The sequence below is a fragment of the Manis javanica genome, chromosome 12 (assembly GCF_040802235.1).
Source record: "Manis javanica isolate MJ-LG chromosome 12, MJ_LKY, whole genome shotgun sequence".
Taxonomy (NCBI): Eukaryota; Metazoa; Chordata; class Mammalia; order Pholidota; family Manidae; genus Manis; species Manis javanica.
In genome coordinates, this window is record NC_133167.1 from 98,046,300 (window position 1) to 98,071,172 (window position 24,873).

The window sequence follows — 24,873 nt, forward strand, 5'->3', positions numbered from 1 at the left end:
GGCAGGGATTAAGTGCTTGGTTGAAATCTGATGCATATTTTAATGATTAATCACCTCGGAGTGATACGAGAAGCTGACTTTCCCTTCCTCTTCTTGGGGCATCAGCAGGGCTGTGGCTGCTGGCTATACCTTGAGCCAGGCTGTGTCCCTGGGAGCCCGTGAGGGCGCCTGGAAGGCTTAGGCCAGATGAACAGAATAGGAAAGGAGAAAGAAAAAAACAGAGAAATAGAAAGGAGAAGAAAAGGAAAGGAGAGAGACAGAAATGTAGAGTGCAGGAGTACCCTGCTTCCTGCCTCAAGGACAATGGTTCATATTTGTGTTTCCATGTTAAGTGTTTTTAAAAACTCTTTAAAAAAATCCCTGTGGGCCTCTAATGATCTCTACAGAATGTAAGATTAAAAGATGAGATATGAAATACTCGTCTATATTTTAAAACTCTCTAATATAAATGTTAGCAATGAGGTGTGGTTCGTACCATCCTCTCCTCCATGATGCCCCCTACATGGCAGTATAGAGGAAATGAGAATTCCATTGTCAGCTACATCTGTGACTGGTCTTACCTAGAGGCCTGATGGCTATTTGGGGATAACCTGGACATTGACAAAGCTGGGTTTGCACCCTAATATCTTTAATCTTCACTCCAGTCTGATATTATGCCAGTCATGGTATACTGTGATTGGCGATTCCTTCATGTTTTCTCAGACTCACCTGCTAATACATAAATACACTTGCAAAAAGTAACAAAATAGCCTCCATCCCTTCTCTCACCACACATTCTCTCACCTGGGGCTGCTGGGGCATGTCCTATAGAATACTTAGCTTTTGTTAGAGGCCCTGGGTGGGAGGGTCAGAGCGCAGGAATACTTCTGGAAAAGACAGCTCAATGCTTTTCTTTAAGAAACTTTCGAAAACCAAGTGATGCTACATGTTATCCGAACTAATGGGATAAGACTCTGAAAAAGGTGGGAAGCCACTGAAGACACATCATCCTTAGTTTTCCCCATTTCTGGAATAAAGTTTGGGTAGTGCTGAAATCTGACTTAGAAAATCGTGCATGTCTTTTTTTAAGCGAAAAAGAAGTAGGTCAATGAATTAGAAGGGAAAAATATAAGACACTTCTCTTTAATGTAGCAGTAGTGGTGGTAGGGGATTACTTGTGTAATTCAAAAGGTGCCTATTTTTTAGAAGGAAATGGTTGCAGTTAATGTGGGCAAGGTCTTTCTGTAAAGTCTGGGCATGTACAAGCTGAGGTGTGAATGTCAGCTTCAGCCCAGGGTTTCCATGTTATAGTTGTACACAAGAGGCCTGTAGGCCTGTAAGTGTGGGTGTTAAAGAAGGAGGTGGCATTTTCATAACCCCCTTCTCTCAATATTCCAATGTGCAAAAGTCCTTTATAGCCAGGAGAACTTCTCCACATGTCCTGGTGTTTTCAGCTCCATGAATCTCAACAGAAGGTGATGAGTTGTCCCTAAAAGACCATTCTACTTTATCAATTTGTCAATGTTTCCCAACCTTGGGGTGGTATTTTCTCTATCCTAGGGTTTCTCAACCTTGGCACTGTTGACATTTCAAACTGGATTATTCCTGGTTGTGGGCCACTTTCCTGTGCCTCACAGGATGTGTTAGCAACATCCTTGGCCTCTACCCACCAGACGCCAGGAGCATCCTCCCCAGTTGTGACAACGAAAACTGTTTCAGATATGAAAAATAATTCTTGGCAGAGAGGCAGAATCATTCTAAGGTGAGAAACAGTTCAGTTCCTTTCATAACAGATTGGTTTATGAGTCTTCCTTCTGCATTTACTCGTAAGATACTTACTAGGTGTTCATTTATTCACTTAAAATGTACTTATTGTATAGCTACCTTATACCTGCAAATCAAAAATACTAGTTCATCTGTGCACTAGACTCTACAAAATATTCCATTATCCTTTTACAGTTTTAGTGGGCAGATCCCTCTGTAACAAAATTCTGGGATGGTTCATGGAATTTGATTGATTAGAATAGCCATTAAAATAAACACAGTCATTGGTTAGGGCTAGACTAGCAGAGGGCCTGGAGTTATGGGAAAGCAGACTCAAAATCTGGTGCATGGTCAATGAGGCTTAATCTCTCACTGAGTCTATGTGTTCAACATACTGAGAGACTGGAATGAAGACTCAAAACTACAGGATATCTGCCATGGCACTGCGTCTGAGTTGCTTAGAGATGATCAAAATAGCATTTCTTTCTGCTGGCACCTCAGATGCTGGTACATTCTGAGTCCATATGCAGAATGATTATGAATTTTTGTAATGAGCCAAGCCAGCTGAGGCTTGGTCGGGGCACTGTTCAGAAGTGCGGTCGGATCCATTACCAGGGTGTTTCAATGGACTGAGCCCTGGGATGCGACACTTAAAATCAGCAGGCCCAGCAAGCACATCACACTTCTTTAAACTGAAGCCTGCAGTGCATAAATAAAAATAGGAAAGGGTTAGTCTTTTGGGGACTAATCTCCAAGTTGAAATGCAATAGGAATTATAGCAAGTAGCAACTTTCTAAATTATTTTCTTATGTTTCATGCCGTTCTTTAGTCTATATTTTTAGTGCTTCCACCTACTAACTTCATTATCTCTCTGGCTATTTCTAATACATCTCCAGTGATATATTTTCAGCGAGAATTCAATTACCTGGAGAAGCAGATGTGCTAAATGGCAATTTGAGGATTATTATTTTTCTTCAAGTTGATTTCAAAGCTGACTCATGATTCTAGCTCTGGTACTGTCAGGAGAAAATTACTGTCAACAAGCTGTTAAAAATGAAACCTAATAATGAGGGAGAATAGATGAAACATCAAGTAAATCTCCTTGTTCTTACTGATTGCTTCATTTAATTGGCATCATTTTATGGAATTTTTAATAGAATGAAATGAGATTTTAATGTGATCTCATTGAGTTTAGGCCTAACTCAATATATTAATTTATTATGAATCTTTCCTCATTAATTTGTTTTGTATGAAGTTATGCAATGAAAAGTTTCCCAAATTGTCAGTTATGTGTCAACTTTTAAAATTTTGTCCTAAGGAGTTTTGTTATTTGTAATAACACGAAAAGCAAAGCAAAGTTATTCAGTAGTATTTTGTTTACTCTTGCCCTAGTAAAGAGGATATTGTGAGTTGTTAAGATAGTGCATGTTTATATTTGCTAAATTTTCATAAACTTGGATATTGAGCTTCAATTTCATTAACCTTTTTAAACTGATAGAATAATGACAGTAACTATATAATCCTGTGATGTGCCTGGCAATTGAAGAGTGAATGACTGGTTTCATTTAATGATGTGATCCAAAGTGGGTCTCATTACACATTTATCCTTAATTTGAATCCCCCAATGTAACTCTTTTTTAGGGGAAACTCTAGGTGTCTCTGAAAAAATGCTGAGGATGCTTTTGTCTATTAACTGTTTTCTGATTTTTTTATTCCAGTGTATTTAGGGAACTGCTGTGAGACTTCTCAAGTAGGTCACTTAATAAACTGCAAATGTGTCAAGTCTCCACTACTTTAACAAGAGAATGATAAACCCAGAAAGACATTTCAAATAGCCCAGAGGAAAAGATACAGAAAAATCAACTAATTTATTGGCATCTGTGAATAGGGGAGCTTTTGGTAAAATTCACAGTGATTCATGTGTCTTTAATTTTTCAAAGGGTTTATCATTAAATACCTTTTAAATCACATAAGTAATATAAATTTCTTATTGAAATGTTATAAGCATAAAAAGAATAAAAATCACTTGTAATTTTAAGCTCAGAATCCCTCTTGATAATTTGTTATATAATCATACAGACATTTCTATCTATATGTTTCATAAAAGACGGGGAAAAAAAACCTCATAATATTTTGTAATGATTTCCCACTCAACAGTCTATTACTTATCAGTAAATGTATCACTAGGAACATCCTCTTTTAGTAACTGCATAGAATCTTTTTGGGTGATTGTACTAAAAGTTATTTAATCTGACTTCCCTGTTGGTTATTTATTTTACATATCTTTGCTACTGTAAATAATGCTGTGTTGAACACTTTGCATGTAAAGTTTTGTGTACTTCTTCAGTTTGATCTTATGATAAATTTCTAGAGTAGAAATGAATTCATATTGCTGAAAAATGACTTTGAGATAACCTCAGAATCTCACAACCTATATCAGTTTTTTCTACTGTTAATCAATGAAATACTATTCCAGTGACTACTTAAAAAAAAAAAGACATAATTATTGTGTGGATGGGCAAAAAAGAAAAAAGAAGAGAATGAATTACTCTCCTACTCATGAATCCAGAACAGAAGACTCTCAGAGGTTTAGACATTTCCCTAGGGCAGATGTTGCTTATGGGGGATCTTATATCAAGGGTTATCTTAAACACTGGCTAAGCTACATTGTCATCATTATCCCTGTTCATGCAAGAGAAAGAATACTCTTGGGTCTTAGACATGACGTTGGCACTGCAGTGTTCATATTCAGATTATTTGTAGAGCTTACCCTAATGTATTAGTTTCTTATGGTGGTACAAGTTACCACTAACTTGGTGGCTTAGAATAACAGCAATTTATTCTCTCACAGTTCTGGAAGCTGGAAGTCTGAAATCAAGGTGTTGGCAGGGCTGCGCTCCCTCTAAAGGCTCCAGAGGAGAATTCTTTCTTGTCTCTCCCAGCTTCCAGTGGCTCCAGGTGCCCCTCGGTTTCCTTGGTTTGTGGCTACATCGGTCTCATCTCTACCTCTATGATCAGGTGGTCTCCTTCTCTGTATGCCATTTATAAGGACACGGTCATTAGAATTGAGGTCACCCATAATCCAGAATGGTCTCATCTCATGATCCTTGACTTAATCTACAAGGACCCACTTTCAAACAATTTAACATTCATAGCTTTGGGGATTATGGTGTAGACTTATCTTGCGAGGGACACCGTTCAACCTACTATATTCAACATCGGAGAAGGGCTAGCATTCTCATTAGTTCCTCTTTTGCGAATCTATTATAGCAGAAAGGAAGAACGGGACCTGTTTCCAAAGGTCAAATTTTTTCCTAAGATGGAGATTAAAGAGAGAAAGGTCTAACTACAGTTGGCTGAACAACTTTATTTTGTTCATGGAGATACATTGAATAAAACAGAGTGCCTTTTCTGGATGGATCATGTTGACTGGTTCTTAATTATCTTATTTTCTATTTTGAACCTGTAAATACCCACCACTGTTTGAATATTATCTGTCTGGGGTTTAAAATTTGAAATTCTAAATAAATTTCCTTAGCTTTCTTCTATAACCTCACGGTTTTGTTCCCAGGACACTTAGTGATGGACTTAGACACACTGTAGTTTTTTCAAAGATTTTTGCTTTATTTTTCTCCTTCTTCTATTTACTGGAGAAACAGAAAGGAGAGAAGAAGAGAGAGGAAGAACATAGCACCTTTTTTCTGTCTTGGCTCCCTTGGTGTTGACAAGGGTCATCCTTATGTTCTGTGTCATCCTATGACAATAGGATGACACAGAACATGCTGGAGAGCTTGGCAGGCTGGGTGTACAGATGGGCATGAAGTGCTCGCTCAGAACTCTGAGGGATAAGAGGTTCGTGAAGCTGCCCCATCTCAAGGTGGGTTTTGAAGTGGGGGTGATACTAATGCATTGTAAAGTGACTGAAACTGAAGCTAGCTGACCCTGCTATTTAAGCCACTTTTAGGCTAGGGATCCTATGCTCTCCATTTATCAATGGGATTCTTCCTGCAATCTCTGCCAAAACCTGGGTCCCTTTTCTTGACTGATGTCTTCTTATACAAAATTGTTCTCTAAGGCTCCAACTTACACTGGTATTATAATTGTGCAACTCTTAGCTATGAAGACAGGTCCATATTGGTATCAAAAGAGCTATAAGAAGTCTTAAGAGTTCTTATGGATTTAAGTTCTTTAATTTTGTATCAGACACATGCACATATAAAAAGCTGGCTTTCCCAGAGATATACGTTAATATGGCTTTTATTGAATTGCTTTTTCATCTTCACACCCAATGTCCAGAAAACAATGCTTTTAAATGCTGTTTGAGAATTCAAATAAAAAGTGATATGTTGACAAATATTGAGAATTTTATAATCAATAATATTTCAGAGAAGGCTAATATACAATTCAAAAATTCTATTAAAGCCTTTTAAAAAAATAAGTGGTTATACATGTCAGTGAATATGAAAGTTTGACTTCTTTTGAGAGAATTCTAAAGTAATAGTGGATCAAACAAGTAGCTTATTTCTCTCTCACGTAAATCTGAGTTGGAGGTGCGGCTCTGCTCCACAGTCTTATCAAGGGTGCAGACTCCTTCTCTCTGGGTGTTCTGCCACCCCTGGGTGCTGATCTCTTGTGGAGGCCCAGGATGGCTCACCACGAGTTCCCCATTCCCGCTGGTGGATGGGCAAGCCCAGAGGTTGCACATCTCTTTTCTCTGCACATTCCATTGACTTGAACTTCATTACATGTCTGCAGCCAGCTGTTAGGGAGACTGGGAAATGCAGCTTTATTCAGTATTCAATATTTATTCAAATATTCTTATTCCCTTGCCACTGCAAAATGGCTTTGGCTGCTTCCAGCATCACATCCTCACTCCACAGCCTTCAGAGAACTGGGGAAGAGGGCAAATCCCTCCTTGAGAGTGAAGGAAACTTTTCTAGAGGCTTCTCTGAAGACTACCATCTTATGTCTTGGGCCTGAGCTGCATCCCAAGCTCCTTGTTGAGCCATGTGTGAATGAGGAGATGGGTATCTGCCATTGCTTGGGCTAATCAAGGTGCAGCACTCTTTCCTGGGGGAGCACAAAACCTTCCTTATGTGTAAGGTCTCCTGATTGTTGCACTGCATCAGAAAGAAATTGTGCATGTGTGCTCTCACATATTGTGCATATGTGTGTGTGTGTGTGTGTGTGTGTGTGTGATGCAGGGGCTTTAGGCAATCAATATTGTTCTGTATAGAGATTACTTTTCATTTTGGAGAAACTGAGTAACTCTGGTAGGATGATTACACAGTGTTGGTCATCCTGGGCCATCAGTGGCACTTTGCTAAGGAGCTGCTTCTTTGGCTCAAGAAGTAAGAGACCAAAAGTAGAGCAGAAATTAGACTTTGCTAGGCTGTATTACTCCTAATGGGAAGGGCTGCACCCAGGGATGTACTGAGGCATGTTTAATAATGAACTCTCCAGAAAAAAGGCCCTAATTTGTAGCATTTGCAATTTCCATCATGTAAATACTCCCATCATGACCTATCAGATTTCCAACATGATGTCCCTGGAAATGGAGAGAGGAATATGCATGCACAGGGAGCTGTCATGAGCCAGCAAAAGCCTGCTGTGGGACACCCTGCTGTACCTTGACCCAGTGAAGAGGTGTGGGCTTGCTTGAGGGCATGGCTGAGCACTGCCTAGAACCAGCTTTCTCAGTTTCAGCATTGCTGACATTTCGTGCTGGCAAACTCTTGTGTCGTGGGGCTGTTCTTTGTGCCCTAGGATGTTTAGCAGATCCCTGGCTTCTGCTGTCTGGATGCCAGTGGTATCCCCCCTATTGTGACAGTGAAAATATCTTCAGACATTACTAAATGTCCCCTGTGGGCAAAATTGCCTCCAGCTGAGAACCACTGGCTTAGAGGAAGAGAAAGTCAGCTCTGTCTGAAGACTGTGCCGTTGTTTTGATGGTCTGGCTAGCATTTGAGGCCAAAAAGAGGGCCTGCTGTTTACTGTGAGTTTGATAAATGTCTGTCAAATATGCCTATGTAAAGCCAATGCTTTCATATTTCTGAGCGTGGATTTATGCCTCTTTTCTGGCTGATGTGTGATAGGTAGAATCTCTGCATTCTGTTTACTATCCACGACAGTATTTTAAATGGTAGTTGAAATATTTTAAACTATTGATTTTCCATAACTGGTTTTGCTCTAGGAGAAACTATATATCAGTCAATTCTTTCATCTCCAGGTATGTAAAGCAATCGGGTGGTTTAATCTACAAATATAATAAACTGTTATATTTTGGATGAGAACTAAATGCTAACATTAGAGAAAGGTTAGAAGGGAAAAAGTATTTTATGGATCTTGGTTAGGGGCTTTAAATGTTCATCAAGATATAAATAAAGTGAATGCTTTGTTGAGTTATTTTCATGACTTGGAGGAGTGGTATGGAGATGTTATGAGGGGAAAAAGAAAACCCACACAAACTGTATGGGAACATGGAATTAGTAGAACATTTCTTCCATGGCACAGAATAGACTTCTGTAGAGAACATTGCTGTGATAGATCATGCCAGGAACACTTGACTGTCTTTGCATTTGTACCATTGAGGCCACCTTTTTGATATTTAATGTGAATATATATCCCCCGGCCAAAGCACTGGGCATGTCCTGGCTCTACCAGAGTCACCTACCCCTGCTTCTCTCAGCTGTACATCTTCGGGTGGGACCAGTGCTAGTCAAACAGTGGCTTGGAGATTGTTACTGGTAGTGATAGGTTCAGAAACTGAACATTTAGAGACTTGTAAGGGAATTTGATGTTGCAATGACTTATAAGGCTGTGATCTGTTTTAGTAATTCACCTTTATGGCAGCTTATAAAAGTGTTGGTCTACAAAGGATTAGGAAAATAAAACAAAAAACTAACCAATAGTCCCCCAAATCTGGTTCTTTTCCATAGGATAATGTGAGAAATACAAGACTAGATTGCTTAAATCCTCTGTATGGCCTATTTCCACATTTAGAATATGGTTTATTTTCAATATATAAATAGGTTTCATATGTCTGGCTTATGCCACATGGAAGCTTCTGTGAGAGAATGGTTCTTTTGAGGAAAGTGAGAAAAAGCAGAGAAGGCTGAGTGGCTGGCTGGAGTGAAGTGAAAACTCCGCACCAATGCACCAGAAGAGGACTTGGGAACTCTTCTGAATAGCCGGATTGCCAACTTGTTCACGTTCCTTGTGTCCATGCTGGATCATTTGTGCTTCTCTCAGGGGTAAGATGTGGGTCTGGCAGGGGATGTTTGTAATGTAAGAGGCTATACATGTGAGGGCAACAGTATGTACAAAGCCTCTGTACCTTCCTCTCAGTGCTGTGGACCTGAAACTGGTCTAAAAATATAAAGTCTCTAGTAACAAAATATGTACGCAAATGTGTTTGCACACATCTATTTCTTTTATATCTTCCTCTCACCATCTACAAAGGAACTCACAATTATCTTTGTAAACAGAGAGTAAGTAAAGTGAAATCCAGAATATATTATTTGTGAGAATTGCAATGATAAATTGATTCATTTTCTGTGGAGTTTTTCTCCACCTTGATGTTGGCCAACCTTATGTAGTCAGCCTTCCCATCCTGGGGCCCTGGACACATAGCACTGCCGACTGGCCTGCCCCTTCTCCATCAATGCTATTCTAAGTCCATCTTTTTTCTGTCCAGGGATTCTTTATGCAGTCTTAGGGGTTGTCTTTCTGTGTTATTTTTAGAATTTGTTGACATTATAAGACCATCTCAACTTTTTTCTGTGTCTAAACAAGACAGCCTTTATCTATGATTCTCCATTCACCACTCCTTAAAAGTGTTGTTTATGACTTGAATTGGCTATAAGTAATTAAAATTATTTATATGCTGAAATTTGTGTGTAACCCTTCAACTCTAGTGTATGTATTTCCTATATGTCCATTCACAGCAATTTGAAAATGAGTCTTAAAGAGTAGAATCATTGACATGGTGGTGTTTTAGATGGCTTAAGTTTCGCCACCTTGCATCACTCCAGGAGTTCACAGTGTGTATTTACTTTTATTTTTACCCACAAAACCCAGAGAAATTTGCCTGGTCTGGGGTGGGTGAATAATGGTGAAATGAACTAACATTTGTTGAAGTCGTTCATATGTGATTTTATTGGCTTTATATAAACTATTCTATGTAATCCTCATAGGATCCTGCAAGGAAGATGTAAGTACTCTCTCACTTTACAAATAAAAAGAAGTAATTTACCCCAAGTTACCCAGTTTAGATATGTTGGGACTGAGATTCACCATCCAGGATGGTTTCCAAATCCTGTAATTATTCCATCACATCAGGACATAAAGCCAGTATTTTTTAAAACCATTTTTTTCTCCTTTTATTCAGTGACTCAGTGATGTAGCTTGAGCCTTCTTTGGGCTTGCCAGCAAGCTCTACAGTGGCTATTTACCTCTCAACCCCAACTTTTCATGAATGGTTAACAGAAAACAGATGACTCTGGAGCTTAAGTGTGGGATGGAGTGGAATCCACGGACCCTCTGCCATTGGCAATGGCTGTATGAATGACAGCTTGCAGATACACAGGGTTTCATAGAGGGATATTGTCTGGACATCTGGGTGAAATTTTAATTAGAGGTAAAAATATCCTTTCTATATCAGATATATTGAAGAGAAGGAAGATCAAGAAATGGGAGAAAAGCACCTTTGTGGGTTAAAGTAAATATTTTTATAAAATAAAGATTTGTTTAAAAAATTCCATACTGTCCTATCTAAAATGATACCCACTTTCCCTTTTCTATCCCTTTTCCCTGCTTTGATTTCCTCCTTATTACTTTTCTTCCAAAATGTAACTCCATGAGGCTAGATAGACACTTTGTCTGTCTTGTTCTCTTTGAAGCTAATACCCAATGAAGATCTGTTGATTGAATGTGCATGTGAATTCCACATTTGATGTCTTATTAGTATCTAGAAGACAACAGATAAATCCTCTTTTTTTCCATTTATTTATTGAGAATATTCTTTCAAGCCACTTCTGGGTGTGTGCTTCCCGGATCATGAGGCACTTGGGACAATGGGTTGGTGGGCTCAGGCTGCTCCCATATTACTTTTTTAGCATCTGACCAAGGTGTCTGTCAGGGTTTCTTCCAAAAAGTCTGTGTCTCAAGTTTTCAAACAAGAACTGCTTGATAGTGCTGAGCTGATTGCTGATTTCAATTTCTGGACTCTTAAAATTTATAGAGATAGAGCCAAGGAATGAAGTGGTTTTTAAAATTTATTTTTTATGTTTAGAGGGTCGAAACTGAAATAAAAAATATAGGGAAAATGTAAATATACTACCAGAGTTAATTTTTAGCACCCTTGAAAATATGTTTTTGGTACTTAAGAGTATAAATAATCTGTATATGGTGTACCAGTCAGGGTCCAGCCAGGAAAGCAGAGACCACACTAATTATTTTAAAAAAGAGAATTTAATATAGTAAATGGATTAGACAGAAAAAAATGGGAATACTGAAGTAAGAGGGAGAGTAATACGGGGGGCAGGTATCACCCGTAGGGCTGAGCAAAGGAAAGAAGTTGGAGTTTTCAAAACCCAGAAGTTAGAGGAGAGGTCCCCAGAGATGAGACTCAGGTCCCTGAGAAAGGGGGCACTGCCTGTCTAGTGCTGGCATCTTCAAAGGGGCATGTGGAGGTTGAGAAGAAGCCAGACATGGGAACCAGTGTTATTGATACTAACTGCTGATGCTGGGGAGAAGGGCTATTTGTGAGTGACTCTGGCTTGACAGGATGCAAGTAGAAAGAAGTTCCCTTCTGTCCCCTTCTTGTCTTCTCCTCTCCATCTGGTACCCCCTCTTGGCAACGACTCTGCGGTTCAATATGCTCTTTTCTGCCAGTTCTGCTCTCGCCTGCAGTTTTCTTGATGGATGATTATGGAAGAGTAGGGGAGGTTGGTGTTTTTCTCCTTTGTTTCTGCAGGATGCTCAAATGTCCTTTATTTTCTCCTTGCCTTCATTGCTTCATTTCCAAGGGGAACCACCTCCCACCCCCTGCATCTGATTCTCCCCTATGTCCAATGCTAGCCTGCCTCTTTGGGTCCTGCAAATTTTCAAGCTCCTTCCCAGTCACTAGTGCTGCAAAGTGTCTGCCTTTGGGCATTTGATATTGGACTTTCATCTTCTCAAGGGGACCATGTCTGCTTTTTCTAAGTGTATCCCTTTGCTCTATTATTTTTTTTATGAAGGCTTGTGCCACTGGATGAGCAGTGGGAGGTCTGATGGGCTTATGTGTAATTTGAAGATCGTAGTAATTGGTTTCCTAGTTATGTCGTAGCAGTGGATTATATGTGGTTATATTTGTTATCCTTGTGGATTTTATGATTCTTTTTATGGGTGAAGGTCGTATAGGAGATTGGAAATCAGGAAGCTGCCATTTAAAAACATTATACATGTTTTTAAAAAACATAATAATTTTTTTTTTGGTGTTGAGTGACTTTATGGTAATGACAAGGCATTACTGATAAGGGATTGAGGAAGGAGGAAGGGAAATTTGTGGAGTATTACTGGGAAAATAATTCTGTACCTCTTCTTCCTGTAGTCTGTCCATCTCTACTCTCTTAGGCTTGCTTGACTCCAGCATTAAGGGTCCGGGGTTGTATGGGTGTGTTAGAACTCAAAACCCACTCAGTCTGTTAATACAGCTGTACAGGAGGATCCCACTCTATCGAACATGCTTTCTTAGTTCTTTCAAGAAAGAATGATGGTACTATGTTCTTGATATTTTTCCTTATCTTTACAATGCTGTGGCAGGTCAGTCAAGCCTCATTGGAAGGCCTGTTGCTTATGTACACATTCAGAGCAGTGTTTTCGAGTCTTAGATCTTTTTAATCAATTTATTTCCATAGGAACTTTTTTCCAAATATGTGTATCTTATACTGTCTGAGTTTTTGATCTGTGGTTTTCCATATCTCTAACTCAAGGGCTTTAGGCCTATATTCTCTCTAGTATCTGCATTTTAAGTCACCATGTGCATTTTCTATTCTGTGGAAATTGGATTGGCATTTTAAATCCTGTTTGGCAAGAAGATGGTTTCGTGTCTTGGTCCAAGATGGAAACGGATGTCTTTATAGAGCAGCATGATATGTCCTGTGTTTAACAACTAGCAACCAGAATTCAGGTCCTGGTCAATAGTATGGAGGCCACATCAGCAGTACATAAAAACACACAGACACTAAAATAAGTGAAAGATAATTGAATTTAATAACCAACTGTAGAGTGAGAACACTTGGGTTCTAATCACAGCTCAGGAGGAACTAACTCTCTGATCTTGGGCAGTTTATTTAACCTCTCGGTGCCTCATCTGCTTCACATGTAAAATGAAGATAATAATTACAATTGCCTGATAAAGTTGTTGGAAAGAATTAGGCGAATTAGTAAAGTGCTTGAAGCAGTGCCTGACATGTGATAAGCCCTTTATAAGTGCTGATTAAAATAAACATACAATAAATTACAATGAAGTGAAATAATATAAAATCGAAGATGGTATATGGCCAAAGGGTGAAGAGTAAGAGGGAGAATGAAGGCAAAGGTGAACGATCGGAGCTCTTTCTTCCATCTGGAAAACTGTTCAGTGATAGGACATGGTGGCATTTTGGATTGACTAACATATATTGATCTAAAACTCTAACCCTTGAGGCAAAAAGAAATCTGTCTTTACTCAAATTTTGCGTAAAGAGAACCACAGTGAGAAGAAAGTACTGTATTTTGGTATGCTCATGAAATTGCCATATTTTTATAATGGTTTTTAAAAATACTGAATTTAGATGAGTAATGTCTTCATGTTCTGCCAGTAGACATTATTAAAACATAAAATAAACCTTCATAGATAAATTTAAGTACTTGTGTAAGTATGGAGTTTAATGATGAGCGCCTAGTTTCTGGAGGTGGACAGTGACTCTAGTATATTTGTATTTGTAGATGATGCTGGACTTTTTGTCACTGAGGTGCCGAGGGATCTTACTGTGGGTCACAGATGATTTCTGGGGTCATGGAACATGAGGCATGTTCGTGTACAGGTGCTTTTGTGCATTTGTTCATTTTTCTTGGGACAAAGTCCGTGGATGATTGGATGAGTTTGTGTCCCAGCACAGGCTAAGAATTATTAGTGCAGAAACTGTGATCATATGGTCTCTTGTTACAAGCATGTGCATGTATTTCTTTTAAAAGAGATAATCTTATCATTTGAAGATGGGATAATCTAAAAATTATTTTGTATGAAAAAGGAAAAGAATCAGGAAAATTAAATGCATCCTATTTATCCCTAAAATGCTCTTTAGCCTTTACTTGCTTTTATTTTTTCCTGTGTTATTATTATGGATGGCATTATACCTTTTCTAACTAGGAAAACTACTATGTTTACTACCAAACTACTAATGCTTGATATTTTTTATTTTTAATAAATTTAAAATAGTTAATACATTAAAGAATTTTAATAAATTAGATATGTAGGTAGATTATATTATCTAAGGATTTCATGTTAGGGTAGTAAAAGTGGGGTATTACACATTTTTGTTTTTAAAAAGGGGCTAATAGTATTGGGAACCAGTCTGCTATACTGCATACAAACCATTTTTATTGCATAAGATCTAATACTTTGCAAACTGTCTCCAAGGCCTTATAGATTCTAGGGCAGAAAAAAAAATACTATAGACTATGTTTTGGGTGAGAGGTTACAGCTCAGTTTATAGAAAAAAACAAAGTTCCATAATCAAGTAAGAGACAATAGAGTCCAGGTCTTGCTCTCCCAGCCTGTCTCTGTCTCTGTTTCTCTCTCTGTCTGCTTCTCATCTTTCCAGCTCTTCTTCATGTGTGTGTGTTCTATTCTGTCATATCTTACCTTTCTTTTTATCTTATACAGAGCAATTCTTGCACAGAGCAGGCATGTATTTGTTAATTGATTCATATTTTGCACAATAGCCAAATCTCTTGTCCTTTTCCCACTCACAACAGGGTTCAATAATACCAACAATAGAAGGGATAATAAGTGAATCTAAATTTAATCCCCCTTTGTTTAAACTAATCTCTGTCCTTAATTAATGGCTGCTCATTCCATTATTGCTAATGAATAAGGAGAATGTTCTCTACATTTGTGCAGGAAACTCTCTATTAAATCGTCAACTGAAAATCAAAGGAAAGAGCATAGTCCAGCTTCCCATTGTTCCCTCAGTGACTTTTTGCCTAATGAAAAGGGTGTCTGAAATACAAGACTGAATGCAGTCTTTCCTATTTAGTACATAGCTCTTAACTCTGGATTACATCCTGATTTTCTTCACACAGTTTTAAATCCAAGTGTTGTAAGGATTATATATTTTAGAACAGTTAGTGGATTACATAGAGGATGGTAGGGGTAGGGGTAAGGTCAGAGTGGGAGTGGAGAGGGTAAAGGTATAAGAAAAGCCTTTAAAAATATCCATTAGTCCACTCTCCCTGAATCCCACCTTACCTAAGATCTGGTTCTCTAAGTCTGAGACTGAGTCTGTGTGGGTGCCCTTTGAGAAGCCCCCTCTGCATGATTTCTCTGTCACAGTTGGCCCCCACCCCCCAACACACAACACACCAGGTGAGAACCTCTGCCAGAAGCACATACCACATTAGTACACAGGTGCTTTCCTGAGAGGACCGTGCTTTTAAAAAAAGAGGTAACATTTTATTCTTTTGGATTGTTCAGAACTTCACTGTTTAAAACCACTTAAAAGTAAACTGAGAAATTTGGCATTTTAATACAAAATATTAAGTGTTAGCGTTTCATGTACAGAAAGCTTCAGTGTGCCAGGAATTGTGCAGGGCCATAGACTGTGCAGAGGTAGAATTCCTGCCTTGCAGAGACTCCCGGGCCAGATGCATGAGACACCTATATGTCAGAGATCTCAACAAATGAATGACGAATTGAACAAAGGTCTCGGCATTTATTTGTCACATGTGTTGCTTGATTGAGATTTCTAAGTGGTCACATCCCAAAGAATCTAATTATATATATATTTGATGAAGACACTGTTGGACAAGTCATATACCCTAAAACACAGCATCAGAGCAGAGTAACAAACTGACACATTAGGGTAAGCTATTGGGAGGTTAGTTCTGTCCTGTTGCTCCAAGCGTCACTGTAGATGTGAACATATACTAGTCATACTAATGGTTAAAATATCTTCCTAGAAACATACAATTACTGTTAGAGTTCAAGCATTACAATGAGCTTAGGTATCTTGAAATATAGGGTAAAAACCACAGAAAAAATGGTTTCTGATTATATACATATGGAAGAAAATAATCACTTATTTGGGTCCACTGGGATTGTTAATATATATTTTTCACTTGAAAAATACTTGTTAAATGCTAACTCTTTGCGAACTGTTATATTGGTCCTGGGGATAGAAACAGTATAGTCCCTGTCTCAAAGGGTTTGCAGTCTGGTAGAGGAAACAGACTTATAAACAAATTATTACTGTATAATGTGAGAAGTGCATCTATCAAGTATGACAGGGTACAGGCAATGGCATAATTGGGGGTCAGGGAAGGCTGTGATAAACCATAAAGTCGGGTAAATGGATAGGAGGACTTCTAAGAGGAAGTGACCTGCAAGAGATTATTCAGAGATGAAAATTAGAAAAGAAATTTTTTGACCTGAAGGAGAATGCCACTCATCTTATTATTTAGTCTGTTAGAAACAAAAATGAAGTAGATGGGAAATCTGTGCAAAGAATTGGAAGATGAAGAGCCATTGGAACAAACAATATGAGTGATATGGTATAACCATTCATTTGGGTAATTTGGCTCACCAAGAATAGATTGCAAAGATGGCCAGAGCGCAGGCATCAACCTGCCACATTATGATACAAAAGTGAGATGATAGGGAGCAGTGGCCCCTCCCTTTTCTGTCTTCAGGCTTTTCTGTGCTTCTTCCTATCAAAACATTTACCATAATTCACAACTGAAGACCCTTTTTATAACACCATCTCCTCTAAGCTTCTTGAGGGCAGGGTCCAGCGTCTCATTTGACTGTTTTTGCATCATCTACATTTGCTATTATTCAGCCATGCATATATAAGACACACAATGTTTGGTGCATGAATAAATCATAAGTAGGCCTGGAGCAAGATTTAGGAAGAAAAAAAACATTAGTTTTTGTGGCAAGTCAGGAATCAATGGGAGACAGCTGCAGGAGATCTGTGCTGATAGCCCTGCAGTTACCAGGTGAGAGGGGACGGTGATAGATAGGAAACAGCACTTTGTCTTATGGTGGTCTTTATTTTGAGATGTTATTTAGTTTTCTGTGTAGGACTTTGAGGGGTTTCAGTGCATTATTTCAAATAAAAATATTTTATACATCATTTTCCCCTGGCTTATGGTTTAAGCTACTTTGCATATGTTAATAATTAAAAGCATAATAAATTAAGACCAGAGTGTGCCTGTGAAAAGGTCTTGGCATTTTAACCCTTCCCCTGCCAGAAAGGTCTGCTTTTTGACATCACAGCATGGTGGGCCTGTGTGCAGAGAAATGCAAACACTAGGCTCTGTGCCCAGAGTACAGTCAGAACTTGTGCTGTGGGGAGGAAACCAGGCTCAGGTAGGATTCTGGGACAGAATATCAGTTACATGAAACGTAGAGTTGTTCCATTGTCCTGATGCAGTGCACATCACAAGCATCATTTTGAGAGATAATGTAGCATGAGTTTGGAGTCAGAAAGTATCCTTCTCTCAGCTCTGTTACTTATATCCTGGGTGATTTGGGAAAGCTACATCTTCCTGGCTGTTTTCTCTCCTGTAAAATAGAGATATTAGGACTCCTTAGGAGGTTCAGATGTGCTACATACCTGGAGCAGTTGATGAATGAAACACCCACACATTCAGCATCATCTTTGAATGCACTTCCTTACTAGAAATGCACAAAGCTTTTTTCTACTGTAGGAGCTTTGAATTTGCTCCACCTTGGCTTAGAGTTCTCTTTCCTCACCGCCAGCCTATCCAGCTCTTTGCATGGCTGACTCTTTGTCTCAGTAAATTCTCAGATGTTGTCTCCTAAGAGAGGGCTTTCCAGCCACCTTAGCTGATCTGCAGTCACTATCATGTTACCTTTTTTATTTTCCCCACATTTTTCACCATCTGAAATCACCTTGATTATATATTTGTTTACCCTTTACTGCCTCTCCTTTTATAGTAGAATATAAGATGCTCCATGACAAGTATCTTGTCTGTCAATCTCACCACCTTAAGGAAGTACTGGGACATATGAGGCACTCTATAAATATTTTTTGAATGAATGAATAAATGAAACTAATTGACACTTTTCTTCCTAGCCACTTTGAATTTTTTACATGTTTAGATTTATAGTACTGTATTTTTCTTTTTCTCTACTTATAGAAAAACCTCAGCAGATAATACACACAATGTAGAATGCTCTGGGCAAGGATAATAAATATGCTGCATCTCTATCTGTGGGTGTTCCCTCAGTTTGGACAGAAAAGATACAGCCAGGAAGACAGTGAGGAAGAAACAAAAGAAAAATTCATGTGTACTTAATATTTCCCACTGTAGTAAAGTTTTTCCTATAGAGAAAGAAAAGACAAAGTTAGTTTAATTGGATCCAGTCCCTCGGAGTTCCCTTTCCCTATTTATCTCTGCAGAAAAGAAAGTGGGACGAAGGAACTAACCCAATGATGATTTAAATTTAGTCAAATATTTCTTGGGGGTTCCAAGTCAAGAGGTTGCTGAAGTTTATTTCTCTTTCTTTCACCGAGGTGAATTTCCAGCGCAGGCACATGAACTAGAATGGAAGAGCAATCAGTTACAAAGAAGAAAGTACGTTTGGCGTCTGCCTTTGTTAGCTGGAAAAATCATTGAAAGCATGAATGTTGTGTGGTTCCTCTCAAACTTCAAAAGTGTACGTAATCACCGAAAGGAGAATGCCATCTGTTTGCTGTTAGGGTCATGTTTTATTTTCTTTCCTATGCTCTCAATCTATTCAGTGAAGTTAGCTTTATTAAAGAAAATCAATTATTATTTATGCTAGGTTTAGATTAGTGATGAATTTACTCATTTCCTCCTTTCCATTAGCAGTAGCGTGGTGTTAGATGTAGATTAGAACCATTTGGCAATTAATCACAGTCACCTACTCTTAGAAATTGCTCACTGGCCAAAATAATCAGTAGAAACACTCCTCAGAAAAGAAAGGATCCATTTGTTTTTTTTTTTGTATATCTGATAACATGCTTACAGTTTGCAAAGTTTGGTAACAATAGCTTTTGTTCTGCAATGTGTCATGGGTGCATTGTCACACAGAGTTCATAGGCCATCTAATATCAGCACCCATCTGACAGCATGCGTGGAATCCTTGATGTTCAGGGGTACAGGCACAGAGCCAACAAATCAGAACTTCAGAACCTGTACCTCAGAACCAGGGAAATGCAGAGATTTTCCCACTGTGACCCAGTAACTTAGTGGCAGAATCCGTCCTGGAACGCTGTTCCCCTGAGTCCTTGCCCAGTGCTGCTCATCTGCACCCAGGGAGTGTCATTTTTTGCTAGAAGAGACCAGCTCACATTCATCCCCGAGTGGCTTCGCCTGTACATTCCGCAATGTGGTTTAGGGCAGACAGTGTTCTAGAAACCGTCCCATAATTTCTGCTAGTATTTATTTTACATGTTAGTTGATCAGTTGTTTTACTATTTTAAAGTTACATCAAACTCAGTCTACTAATTCCACAATATTTGTGAATCTAAAGACACATTGTATCAATTGATTGCCTCTTTAGAACCAATGATTAGTTACAAGGGATACAGAAGAAGAAGCAGGTCTTGCCCTTAAAGACCCTGCCACTGAGTCAGAGGGAACGGGCAGAGCCTTTCCTCTCAGACAGTCTTTTTTTTTTTTTCAGTTTTCCTCCCACCTCTTAGGCTACTCTTTCTTTCCCAGTTTGCTGCTTCTCTTCCCTTTACTGGCTTCTGAAGCGCTGGAGTTCCTTAGGGCTCTGTCCTATGTTCTCCACTCTGTTCTTTCCCTGCATTGTCTCATCCCATGCTGCAGCTTCTATTATCATCCGTAGCAGGACCTTACCCAAGGGCCCATAGATAGACTACAGGGGCCTGTGACTCCCCTAATATCATATGCAAAGTCGGTGGGCATCTCCATAGGTTTTTCCAGGTTTGCCGGGCTCTGTGATGTGGATGATTCCCAGGTCCATGTCTTTCCTGAGCCTAGATGCCTGGTCCAGTTGCACCCAGGGCACCATCGCTGGGAGATCTCCCAGCTGCTTAGAGCTTAACAGGCACAGTGCTTATCAGTTTTCCATTCCTTCCCAATGCCTTGTGAGTCCTGCTTTTGTGTTTCCTGTCATAGTGCATGACAGCATCTTCCACCAGGTTGTCCAAGCCAGACGCAGGGACTTTCCAGAGTCCTCCCTCTCCCTTACTCCACACATGCAATCCAAGCCCTGCAGGTTCTTTCTCCTAAACATCTCTAAAATCCCTGTGCTCCATTTCCAGTGCCACTGCCTCTCCCAGCCATCACCATCCTTTGTTTAATGCAGCGTTTCCTGGCTGGTCTTCCTCCAGACTGTCTTCTGTGTACTCTCTATACTGAAGCTAGATTCTGTTTTCTAAAATAAAATGTGATCACATCATTGCCTGGCTTAAGCCCACAGTGGATTCATCAAGCTGCAAGCCCACAGTGGATTCATCAAGCTGCAGAGTTCAACACTGCAATAACTACACAACCTTGCATCAATTGTTTCACTCTCTCCAGTCGCATACTTGCTATTATCTTTCATCTCTTTGCCATGTACTTCCTACACCTCCCCATACCTGCCATGCTCTCTCCTATCTCCTGTCTGTGAAATTTACTTCTACCCTCTTCTGTCAACTTTCCCCACCCCTTTCCCCAGATTCTTCTCATTCACCAGGCTAACTGATATTCATCCTGCAGTTCTGACTTCCCTGTGAGGGCTGATCTGACTTACTTGAATTGGTAAGATTTCACTGCTGTACACTCCCACAGCACTGTCCCTTTCATGATATCTAGCATTTACTATATTGTAGTGATTCATTTGTCCCTCCTTCATGGCCTATAAGCCTGGTGACCACAGGGCTCACATCTGTCATATTTACTATTGTGTTCCTAGTATCTAGGACAAGTATCTAGATAAGGCTCAATACTCAGTAGGTGTTCTGTTAGTGAGTGAACATGCTTAGTGAGTGACCCAGCCCTTAGTGAGTGCACTCTACAGCTTGCATAGAGCGGACAGTGCAGTGCAGTGAGAGGTCCGAGAGGAAGTCTCATCGCTGGTTACAACTGTCACCCAGTGAGTAGGGATTGAACTTGGTCCTGGAAGATGGATAAGATATGAATTAGGCAAGATGAGAAGGAGCAGAAAATAAGCCACAGAACAAAAAAGCTTTAAATTCTAGGAGAAGTGGACTGATTCAGAGATGAAAAGGCAAAGTTGTGATCAGTGAGCAGAAGAGAGAACAGAGTGTGGTTCGTGGGTGTTTTATGTCAAGTGCAGGTGGTGGTTGGCTAAAATTGTAGACATTGTGTAAGAATACTTAGTGAATGGCCTTGAATGCTGGGTGAGGAGCAACATGATGCAAGTTACATGCATCATGATGCAAATGAAATGGCACTAGATAGTAGCAATGTTTCTAAAACTTCAGCCATTAGTGAATAAATACCTTTGGGACTATTTTTTTCTCTTTCTGAGGAACACTTTTACTACATATCACTTCATATATTTTTTGAATGGTTTTTCTATTTAACTGGTCTATTTTACAAGGAAATTACATCACTGTATGTGAAAAACAAATACCACTTGGCATTCATTGAAAGCAAGTAAAAAAATAAATAAATCCAATGAAAAAATATAGAATTCTAGGTAGATACTGTCTTCTGCCACAGTTTCTAAGTCTGAGTTCTGCTCTTTGCTATAAAGAGCGATAAACAAGCATTAAAAAGGTAATAAAGATCCTTAACCAAACAGGTTTTCTCCATGTATCCATAACAATAGAAAGAGCATTAAAAAGGGAATACATTTTTCATTACAAGATGGGATATTATTTGTTTCCATATGTGGGTACCACAGAAAATCTCTCCCTTTCCTCAGTGTTAGTTGTCCTCGCTTTGGGCAGCCAAATACACGATTTTTCCCCCAAGATCTATGCCTGTTTGAAGGCACAGAGGAAGAAACCAGTGAAGATATACTGAAAATATTAAATGCCTTCAGAGGGCGCATGGCCCTGCCAACACCTCGATCAGAAGTGGGCTCCCCTTCCCATAGGAGACGTGTAACTGGGAGGGATTTTCTGGCTCTCAGCGGTATTCCTTCTTCCCAGCTTCTGTTTTCTCATGCAGATGAGCAGTCTGCCCTTCCTTCCATTCTTCCTCCCTTTCTTCCTTCTGAGATCTCCATAAGATCTGTTTATTAAATACTGGTCTAGCAGTTTGGAGCCTGCCATTTCTTTAGAAGTTCTTCTTATCTGTGCTTGTACAGTCTAGGCAATAATATGACAGGGGTTGCATTTGTCTGGAAACATTTTTTAAAGGCTCTGAAGTACTTCTATAATTCAGTGAAAATGTTGTTTATATTAATTGATCTATGTCTCTATCAGCTAATCTTTCTACCTGCCTACCTAACACATAATCCATCTATGTCTAAAGAATGATTTGAGGTGGCTCTTACCTAGTGATTACAAGTTGTAAAGGAATAGTTATGAATAATTATATGGTTTACTCAGAATCAACTACAAATGAAAACCAGAAAATGAAAAGTGTATCACTTTGGTGATGAAAACGTGCAACCTGAGATTCCTGTATAAAACCCATCTTTGATAAGGGAGAGAATGACTCAAACCGGCTGTGCTCTGGGTTTAGATGTATGGGATCATCTAATTTTACCAGTTGAAGATAAGACAGGGCCAGCTGAAGCCTACACCAGAGGAGATGAGTATTGCACAAGCCCATGTGCTCGATTATGACATCAGTGACTGGCTCTAGTCTTCAAATACATGACTATGGAAGAAAAAGATTTTTGGCTAACTTTTTCAGCCAATGTGTTCTAGGATTGGCACACAGCAAAAAGCAAAAAAATAATTTTGAAGTTTAAAATATAACTAGAAAATAGAATCAAAGAAGACAAAGCATGCAAAGAGCCTGTGAACACGAAGAATTCACCACTGTCCTGCTGGGGAGCATGTGGGTTTTAATGTCACATCAGGGCAATAAAAGTGAAATGTCCCACCATCTTAAAGGTTTGGGACTTCTAATAGAATAAGCATTTGATTAATGAAACAACATGTCCTATAAAGAACAAAGGGTCATAAAAAGCTGGTTTTTAACAGCCTAAGTACCATTTGCAGCTTGAAGTCTTTTATCACCTTGTAAATCACCCCTGGAGAGAAATAACCCATCTGAGACAAGGCGGACTTCCATTACCAGAAGTCCACCTTCGGACCTGGGCTCTGGTTTCCCAAACATACCGTCTCTGCCAACACTCTGTGCCCCCTTGCCTTTATTATGGGGAAAGGAGGGCTGGGTCATTTTGGTCATCTTGCTTTTAGTAAATGTCTCAGAACAAATATGCCTCCTCAAGAGGCAGCTTCCTTTCCCTTGATGTCTCTGTTCTACAGTCAAGCATGCCTCTGTTGGCAAAAACTAACCTGGGTATTAGCCAGTTGGGGTCCCTAAACTGTGTGGCTTTAGACAACAAATATGAATTTCCCCTAGGTTGGTGTGTGTGGGTTGGTTGCACTGGCATTCACGTCTGCCCCATGTGCCTCTCATTCCCAGGGCCCACGTGGAAGAGCAGCAGTACAGGGTCGTGCCTTGCTCATGGTGCAGGGAAGGCGCACGGGAAGGTGAGTCGAAACTCATGAGCTCATTTGGAGCTTCTGCTTGGACGTGGATGCTTTGTTGTCTCATGGGCCGTTGGCCCAAGCAGTCACCTGGCTAAGCTCAAAGCCAGTGGGGGGACGAATGTATTTATGCACAACAAATCCTGGCTGGGGTGAGGAGAGAAGATGAATTGGGATAAAAGCACCCCATTGACCAGACTCTGAATTATGCAGGTAGGTTGCTTACATAGGCCTTAACTAGAGAGCCTGGATTCTAACTGATGATCTCTGAGACTAAAGTGGGTGTTGTAGCCTGATGGTATCTAACTGCTCTGCATGTGGTATCTAACTAAAAAGTCAGGAAAGAACCCTGACTTTTAGAACTTGACTCACTTGGATTTATAGCCTTGGCCTTAAGCAAATTCTTGGCAAAATTGCTATCGACTCTAGGAACTGTGCTAAGCAAGTTATACACATAATTTCATTTAGTTCTCACAACGACCATGTGAGCTGGTAGTTGTTATCCCCATTTTTCATATGAAGGAACTGAAGCTTAGAGGCGAACTTGCAAAAGAGGTCATCAGGCTGGGAAATCCAGAGCTGGAATTTGAACCCATGTCTGTCTGACTCCAGATTGCTATGTGACATTGGGAGAATGTCCAGGCTTTAACTTATGAGAAACTAAATTATTCTTGTGAAAATATGTACTTGTGAATTTTTGTTCCATGTTCAAAACCTTTGCATGAGCAATTCTACTTCAACACATTTGTCTTCAAGAAGATATATGTCAGATATTAAAAAAAGGTATTCTTAGAGTGCACATTAATGTGAACAATGGACTGTTGTGTGATTATGAAGTGTGAGTGTAGGTTCATGGATGGTGTCAAAACTCCCCTTGCACTGGAGGAAGATGTGGGAAGTTTGGGAGGCTGTGCATGTATGGGGGTGAGAGGGTATATGGGGACTCCCGGTACATTCCATTCAGTTTTGCTGTGAACCTAAAACTTCTCTAAAAATATAAGGTTTATTAATTACAGAAAAATAAGAGAATGTCATAATCCACAAAAGGAAAAAACAAGGTATTTGTATAAGGATGCTCATGGCAGTGCTATTTCCAATGGAGAAAAATTGGAAGTAATCTGAAGAATTAAGCATAAGGGGTTTGTTAAGTAAACATGATACATCTTTAGGAAGCTATAAAATTACTGTTTAGAAGAGTATTTAATGATACTGAAAATGTGCAATGAGAAAAGACTAG

The 24,873-nt window shown here is 39.5% G+C and overlaps 1 protein-coding gene across 1 annotated transcript in view; it reads left to right on the forward strand.

Moving 5' to 3' along the window:
* LOC140845313 (uncharacterized) overlaps positions 1 to 24,132 on the forward strand; it is a 218,784-nt gene extending 194,652 nt beyond the window's left edge. Inside the window, exons 4-5 of the mRNA XM_073219292.1 lie at positions 23,572 to 23,639; positions 24,021 to 24,132. Coding sequence (XP_073075393.1) covers positions 23,572 to 23,639; positions 24,021 to 24,132 — 180 coding nt within the window. The remainder of the gene's footprint in view (positions 1 to 23,571; positions 23,640 to 24,020) is intronic.
* Positions 24,133 to 24,873: the final 741 nt, after the last annotated feature.